The sequence below is a fragment of the Tasmannia lanceolata genome, unplaced genomic scaffold (genome assembly GCF_043159265.1).
Source record: "Tasmannia lanceolata isolate RefF3 unplaced genomic scaffold, GAP_Taslan_0.1 ptg000029l, whole genome shotgun sequence".
Taxonomy (NCBI): Eukaryota; Viridiplantae; Streptophyta; class Magnoliopsida; order Canellales; family Winteraceae; genus Tasmannia; species Tasmannia lanceolata.
This window is the reverse complement of record NW_027518706.1, coordinates 5,199,842-5,208,545: the sequence shown is the minus strand read 5'-3', so window position 1 is coordinate 5,208,545 and position 8,704 is coordinate 5,199,842. Positions and strand designations below refer to the sequence as shown.

Here is an 8,704-nt window from a genome sequence, read left to right as displayed (position 1 = left end):
TTACAACATGAAACAAATTTTACGTCGAAAGAAACGGAGCTGTAAGAAAAAATTTCCAATGAAAGTTTTTTTTTTTTTGGTGGCAATCCAAAAAGGACCTTAAGCGGTCTCTCTCTCTCTCTCTCTCTCTCTCTCTCTCTCATGTGAATATGATAAACATATTGAATTTAAAATAATATAAAACATAAATAAATAAATAAAATTAAAACAAATCTTTAGGAGGTCATACACGTTGACAAAAATGGAAATTCCAATGGGCAGATTGTGAGAAATCACAATGACAATGTCAATGGGTGACCCTCTGTTTATAATTTAGGTTCACTCTGAATCTCTCTCATTAGACATGTAGAATGAAGATACGACCAAAATTTCTTTATTTGTTGTTTGTTCTTATCAAGTGGGATAAGAAAAGAAATTAAAGATAGGGAAAGATAAATGCGCCCCTTTTCATTACTTAGGAAGAGACAAATAGAAGGAAGTAATGATAGGAAAATAGGGCTGCAATTAATCACACGGAAGAAAAGAAAAAGTTGGGTTGGCCTCTTGCATTGCAATGCTTCCCTTAGGATGTAAACATGCTTTTGAGGATGGCTATTGATACAAACAAATTAAAAAAGCTCATCCTCACACAAATGGAAGGCAAGGAAGGAAGTAGCTTTTGGCTTAAGGAGTTAATTAAGTTACTTAGGATTCCGGATATGGATTTGAATATAGAATCACACCTAAAAAATAGTTTCAACTGGAGATGGTTTTAAACTCCAATTGAAGAGCTTTTGTTTTGGTTAACACACTATCATGAAAATGGAAATGGAAATGGAAGTGGGAGAGTGAGGCAAAACAAACTATAAATGGTTTTTGTCTTTTGTCACCTGCTGTTTGTTTTGGGGAAATGATTTCAACACACACATCTTTTGACACAAGAGGCTCATGTTTCTTGTCTTTTATATTTAAAGAGCTTTAAAAGGGCTTTTACTGTCCTCAAAAAGCACTTACCTGACAATTAAATGCTAAAAGACAAGATACATGCGCGAATGTATCAAAACATAGTTGTGCTGAAATCATTTCTGTTGTTTTTACTTCTCTTATAGTTTGACAGAGAACCCGCCAACCTCAAATCTCAATTAATCACTCCTCAATGGATTGGAATTGAAAACTTTTTTCTTATTTTCATGTGGTTAGAGTAGAGTAGAAGGTGGTGTTGTACCATTCACCCTTCCTAAAACAGGGTATTCTTCACGCATCAGGACAGTAGTTCTAGGCTTTATTCTTCCTAAAACTGGTTTTATGTTACACATCACAGAGTAATATAAAACGCCGCCCTTTATTCCTCATGATTAATCATAGTTAGCAAAACTCTGTTTAAAACGACATTTTTTCTTTTTGTTTTATTGTGTGCCGTTTAAAACTTTTAGAAAGAATAAAACTCTATTTTTTTAGGCAAATGTTTTAAACACGTTTAAAATGCATTTTAAACGTTTTAAACACTTTTTTCGGCCAACTTTCTAATTTTAGCGCCACCATATTTTGTAAATGACAAAATTCTAAACTCATTTCTTGTGTTTCTGTTTTTTTACTATGGTTTTTTCAACCAGTACCGTATTAAACTCGAATTTTTGTTGTCCCGTTTTTTTCTTTTTTGCCAAATCACGTTTTGCTAACTATGGGATTAATTGGTTTGTGCGTGATGAGTCCAATAAAGGAAAAAAAATCAAGGGGTCGCCTGAAGGAAGGAAAAATCAAAGAGAAAGGAAAATAAAACCTAAAAAATTCAAAGGAAAATAAGAATAAGAAAAAGTAGGAGAGTGTTTCTCACCAAAATAGGCCTATCTCACTCCATACAAACTTGAAGAGAGGGTTTCTGCAATACTGAATGTGAAGAAACGCATTCATCACATACAAATCAAATGAAAGGAGAAAAAAGGATAATGAAGAATAATGCCTTCTTCCACAAACTTATCTTTAATTTCCAACATGTAGCTACCTTGTTTTAATTAATGGCTTGGTAATCATCTTCCATAAATCTCCTAGGATGGAATGATCAATGTATTGCAATGGAAACCTTCACACTCAAGATTTGATCGTAATTTTGTATTAATAGGTGAAGAAAATATAGATATGAGAAAAAAACATTACTTGCAAGTGGCACCACCAAACAAAACGCATATAATATAACATTAACTTACAAATACATCAAAGAAATAACATGTAAAATAGTAATCTTTGTCCAATGGGAAACAAAACGGATGTAGCAGTGATTTTTTTTTCCCCGTAGTATCTCAAAAATTACTGAGGTAAGATAAACCTTCAGTGACAAATAAGGCCCTATTTCATCATTCTCTGTGGATCCCAGCACCAAGATATATGTTTCTAATAGAACACATTTCCTTTACAACGCCTCCCATCTCCATTCGTTCTCTCGGAGATTCTGCAGAACACACCACTCCAATCCTCACTAAAGATACCAAACATTCCTGCAAACGATGTATCTTGTCATTGTAATTCTCAGTAATGTTTGTGGCTCTTCCTTCATCATCATCTACAAGAACTAATGGATCCAAAATCTCCATCACTCGATCCGGCAAAGACAACTGGACAAATTTGTGAAGACTTAGGCCATCCTTAAACATTTCATCTGTGGGGCGCTTTCCAGTGAATATCTCTAATAAAAGAATCCCATAGCTATACACATCTCCAGTTGTGGACACATGACCACCTGCCCCATATTCTGCAATTCCACACATCTTTTACACTTTTTGTTGTGATAAAGGATATAAGATACCAGTTAGAAACTAAAAGCAAATATGAGGTTTGATTTTGAAAAAAAGGTGAAAATTTTATCAAAGAGATGATAGATAATTGAATGATCTCTTCACATTTAGAAACCTAAGTTGCATGGAAAGAGTCTAGAATTTTTAGAGAAACACATAAGAAACGATTTAGCACAATGAAAGAAAATATAGATGTTTTGTCTTATGTTGCATTGCCGATTTGTGGTTGTATAGAATATCTTTTTTATATTGTAAGGGTGTTTGTTCCTTCTACTTATATTGCCCATATTTTATAACTATAACTACAAAATTGCCCTCATACAAGAATTTTTTTATGATTGGTTTAAGGAGCAATTTTGAGTTTTAAAGAGACAATAGTTGTGCCCATATTTTGTAACTAAAACTACAAAATTGCCCTCTACTTGGTAATGGTATACAAGGTCATTTCTTATGATCATCCCAAATAATTTTGGGATTTAGAAAGGGACATGAGTGAACATGAATATGAAATCAAGATCATTGATCTTGTAAAACATCATCGGGTGACTCACATGGTCTTAGTGCCATCCTATATGGATACCCAACAAGGTGTATACAAGCGATTACAAAAGTAAGAGTTAGATTTTTAGTGGAACGACCTTGTTGGTTTTTGGATTTTGAAAATTGATTTTGAATCTAAAACTAATTATTGTCTTCTGGTTTGGAATTTTTTCTATGGTGTAATTTTTTTTACACCATATGCATAGAATGGGTGGGGCCCACCCATTTTACACATGTTTTGATGGGTGAGGCCTACCATTTTAATTCGTGTTTTGATGTTGTACATGCATCCCACTATCTCCACGCAAGCCTATGCATAAGCTGGGTCCCAACTAGAAAAAAGGGTGGATATATCACTTCCCCTCATGTTTTGATGGGGGCGTGGCCTATACTTCTATGGGCTACGAATGCTTATTTACTCATAAATCATATGACTTGTGAGAGCTTCAAAATTAATTTGGAAGACAATCAAGTGAGGATTGAACGATCATCCCGTATCTTTAGTAACTATGATACATCAAAACATGAAAAATCATTGGATTTAATTGAGTAAATTTTTTGTGGGCAAAAAATATATATAAATAATTTTTAAATTGAAAGTAATTTGAATTAAAATTTGTGTAATTTTTTTTTACTTTAAGATAACCTATTGATTATTATATAACAACTATTTTTTGCCCCCCTGTGGGGCAAATTCCTGGCTCCGCCCCTGGTATAGGTAAGAGTGTCAGAATCTGACATGGTTATCTAGTGTCAAACCTCAAAAAAGAATGATTTGTAGATTCGCCAAAATATTTTAATCAATTGTCAAATTTTAATTTTTTAAATAATAATATTATTTTAACAAGTAACATATTTAAATTTTGATAAGTTAAGTAGATATAATATTTCATTTTTTTAAGAAAATTACTAATAGGATGGGTAAAATTCAAAATGTGTGATAATTATGAAGTTGTGACTGTAGCATCCAGTAAAACAGAAAACAGATAAAAGAGATCTAGAACTGTCTTAGAGACTCGTGCAATTTGAGACGTATGTGTCCCACACGGGTACTTCACCCATTTAGAAGAATCAATATAACATGGGTTTCGGCCAATCAAGTCATGTAAGTGATGAATAGCATTCCACTATGTATTACTCAAAAATGCTAGCCAATTTTGGACCATGATAATTTCTCAACATGATTTTTTCATCTAAAACCAACCAAGTCTCAGTTAGATTAAATTTAATTTCATACTACTTATAAGGTAAAACATAAGTAGAAGCAGAAGGAAAAGTGAAATGATGTCATTTTCTAAGTACTAACAAAATAGTTGAAAATGTCAAATCTTTAATTTCACTTTCATGTTGACTTGGGAGAGGCAATTTAAAAGGCAATTGTTGAAAAATCCATTAAACACATGGAAGTAGAATGAATAGTGCACATCAACCAAACGTCCTTCGGAAAGGGAAATGGCATCATTTAACCTTCCTTTCCAAGAGAAACACTATTTCAGTCACAACATTAATCCAAAAGTCTCGTATTTATTATTAGGAATTATTAGAAACCTCCTTGACTTATATTTATCAAACACCTTAAATTTAGGATAATCGACAAATGGAACTTAGGATAGTTACCAAAAGGCTACAATTATTCGCATGACCATGTTTTCATTATGAGTAAGACTCACATTGTTTTACACTTTTTAATGAGCTACTGAGAGTTTTGTTTGGAATTGTAACAACCTTTGGTAGCTGGTTAAACAATAATCATTCCTTGGATTTGCCCACATGCTACTCTTGCCTTGCCCTAGCCTCTGCATTCCTGATTCTAGATTTGCCATATATCACGTATGGCAAGTATAAATATTCCTCCATCTTTTCTCTTCCGATCGAGGATTGCCAAAAATTCATTCCTTGGATTAGACACACACAAACACACACACACACACACACACACACACACACACACACACCGCATTCTTACGATCCTAGAAGGAATGAGGTAATGCATCACTTATTACCCTAGGATCACCAAATAGGGATTATGAGCCCTAAGTCCCGGACATGACTCTGTATAGAACCATCTAACCAGACTAGGAAAGTGCTGCTTGTCATGTGCTCAAGCTCTTTTGGAGAACATAGTTCATCTTTCTTCCAAACCACTTTTCTTTGAAAAAAATCACCAAAAGTTGAAATGTTTGACTAGGGATTAATATAAACAACTATTTATTAGAAAGAAAGCAAAGGTTCTGAGTGTGGGAACCATCCTCCACTGACATCTAGAGGGAAGTGTGTGCACCTTCAGCAGATGGCGTGGAGTGAACTTGTGATGCGCCAATTGGGATCTTTGGCGGCAGTCATTAATCTGGAAATCCTTGTGAGGCCGATGCTAGAAAGTGGCTACTTGACACCACCCTTCGTCCGAACCAGTGGAATGAAAACAAAGACCTAACTCTATGTTTTTTTTTTTTAAATTGACATTGCATTAATAGACAAAAAGTATTGGGCGGGGACAAGATGTCCCGTACATGATACTTAAAAGTGGTCCGCAGACCCATTACAAAGCATGTTAGATAGGTGAGATAACCGGCGACACGACTAACATGGACTCCCTACGGACTCCTACCTTTGCTAAAATATCAGCCGCCTCATTAGCCGACCTCCTACGATGCTCAATCCTAGGCTCCAATAATCTTATCAAGTCCAAAATCTCCACAATTAATGCAGTAACCACAAAATTTACAGATGCAGTAACCACAAAATCTATAAATGCAAGAGTAGACATTGTGTTATACCTTCGTGGATGAGTAGTTGCTAAATGTTCGGCTTTGTCACACTCCTCAGAGTGTTATACCTTTGTTCAAGGGTGGTTGCCGATCGTCCAGCTCTAGACAATCTTGGGAAATGGTTCACCCAATCTTTGAAATGGCAAAGGGGTTGCACACATGGTTTCAGGCTATAGCAATGATGCCCAGCGGTAGTGGGATCCAATCGAACAGGGGCTCTTCCGATTGGCCAACTCCAGGGCGTTTTGGTCCTTCTTGAAAAGTTGGATAATTTTGAAAAAGGTACTTTTCATGGTACTTTTGCTTCTTTCTTTGGAATATATTTTCTCTCATGGGTCTTTGGGGTGTTTTACTGCTCTAGCTCATTTGAGAAGCATGATTTGATTCATCATTGGAGTGTTGGGCCATTTTTTGTTGAGAAACATTAGTCATGGGTTTTTTGGAAATATATTTACAAAATTTCTCATTATTTTCTAATAATATTAGAGATTTTATTGAATAATTGCATAATTACTTCTCTGAATTTTTCCAAAATTATAATTTTTTAACCATTTACATGATTAGCATTTTCTATACAACTATTTCGCATAAACAACTCATGGTCATAGGTACTAAAAAGCCTGCCTATTATTCGGGTGACATATATGAGACCACTTGATGTAAAATAACATTCCTATATACTCTGTCAATAAATATAGAAATGCTATCCAGTAATTTTTTTGGTTCAAGATGCCAATTTAGCCTTTGTTGCACTACATTATATACCTAATAAGTGAGAAATATTTTATAAAACTCATTGAGAATAGACAGGATGACGAAAATTGATAAAATTATTACCTGGAGCTATGTACCCAATAGTTCCCTTTAATCCAGTTGTGCTGCTTTGATCTTCAGATGAGCTCTGAATGATTCTTGGATAAAACTTGGCTAACCAAAAATCACCCACATGAGCATTCATGTCTTCATCCAAAAAAATGTTGCTTGGCTTTAGATCACAATGAGTAATCGGTGTATGGCAATGATGGTGAAGATAATCCAGCGCATAAGCTATGTCAATTGCTATGTTTAATCTTTTAATGAAGTTTAAACTTCCTAATTTATGTTAACCATCGAATTTTGAATGCAACCACTTCTCTAGACTCCCATTTGGCATGAACTCAAGCACGAGAGCTTTGAAATCATTACCTCCAAAATCGATGCTTGAACAAGAAGTTATGATCTTCACAAGATTTCGATGACGGATGTTTCTCAATGCGTTGCATTCAGCTATGAAACTCTTTGAAGCTCCCCTTAAGTGAAGGTTGAGCACTTTGACAGCAACAACATTTTCAATGCGACTGAGGATTCCCTTATAAACTGATCCATAACTTCCCGTGCCTATTAAATTGGCTGAAGAGAACCCATCTGTTGCTTTACAAAGCTCTGCATAAGAAACCTTTAAATGCCGGCCCTCCATAGAAGATAGGGAAGATGGTTTCTTCCTTGACTTTCTTATCCAGTAAAGTGAAGCAGGGACACACAATAAGAAAATCAAGCATACAACCGCACTTGTTACTAGGATGATTACTCTAGAAACATGGGTTTTTCCTCGTCTGTCATTACCTACCACTGGGCATGTGGGCAACTTTAGTTCTAGGATACCACCACAAAGATTATCATTTCCCATGACTGAAATTGCACTGGCATTTCCAAAGACCCCTTGTTTTTGTACTTCACCCTCAAAATTATTGAAAGACAAGTTTAGATACTGTAGAAACTTAAACCCCTCTAGATATTTTGGAATCTTCCCTGAGAAGTTATTGTATGAAAGATCAAGGGCTTCAATGGATGTTAATGTAGTAAAAACTGACGAAACATCTCCTCGGAAGGCGTTACCCTGCATATAAAGTTGTCGCATGCTCTTACAATTTGCAAGAGTGCTTGGGATTTCACGTGACAATTTGTTCTGAGAAACATCCAATTGCTCTAGAATTTGCAAGTTACCCACATCTGATGGGAGAGAACCAGTAAAAAAATTTTGGGACAAAGCGAGTAGTTTTGATAGCGAAGAAAGGCCAATAATTTGTTTTGGTATCGTACCATGAAGGTTATTTCGAGAAAGACTCAATGCTAAAAGTTCTGTACAGTTTGCAAGAGATAGAGGTATGGTCCCTTGCAGGTTGTTAAATCCTAAATCGAGGGTGGTCAATCGAGTAATATTTCCAATATTGTATGGGATTTTCTCGGACAATTTATTATCTCCCAAGTAGAGTTGTTGCAAGTTCTGGAGCATCCCAATTGAAGTGGGAATAGAACCCGTGATGAAGGTTTCATATAGACCCAAATTTTCTAAGTTGATGAGATTCCCGATCTGACTAGGCCAACAAAATGATTACTCTGAAATTTGGTTTTGTCCTATTGACAACCAATAAAGGTGAGTTGAGAGATTGGCTATGGAGTTGGGAAATAGGCCAACAAAATGATTACTCTGTATAGACAACTCATTTAGATTACTACAGTTGGACAAAGAAGTGATAAATTTCAAGTCATCAGCTCTACCAAGGCCTAGGTAATTATAGTCCAACTGAAGTTTGACAGGTTTTGTGACACGGTAAACTCCACAAGAAGTTCTTTACCCATCCAATATTT

At 35.3% G+C, this 8,704-nt stretch overlaps 1 protein-coding gene across 1 annotated transcript; it reads right to left on the bottom strand.

Annotated features, from left to right (window-relative positions):
- Positions 1-2,330: 2,330 nt before the first annotated feature.
- On the bottom strand, positions 2,331-7,034 carry LOC143858943 (receptor kinase-like protein Xa21). The gene is made up of 2 exons (XM_077369646.1): positions 6,914-7,034; positions 2,331-2,725 (listed from the first exon to the last, which is right to left on the bottom strand). The coding sequence occupies exons 1-2, from the start codon at positions 7,032-7,034 to the stop codon at positions 2,331-2,333; spliced, it is 516 nt and encodes a 171-aa protein (XP_077225761.1).
- Between the last annotated feature and the right edge of the window lie 1,670 nt (positions 7,035-8,704).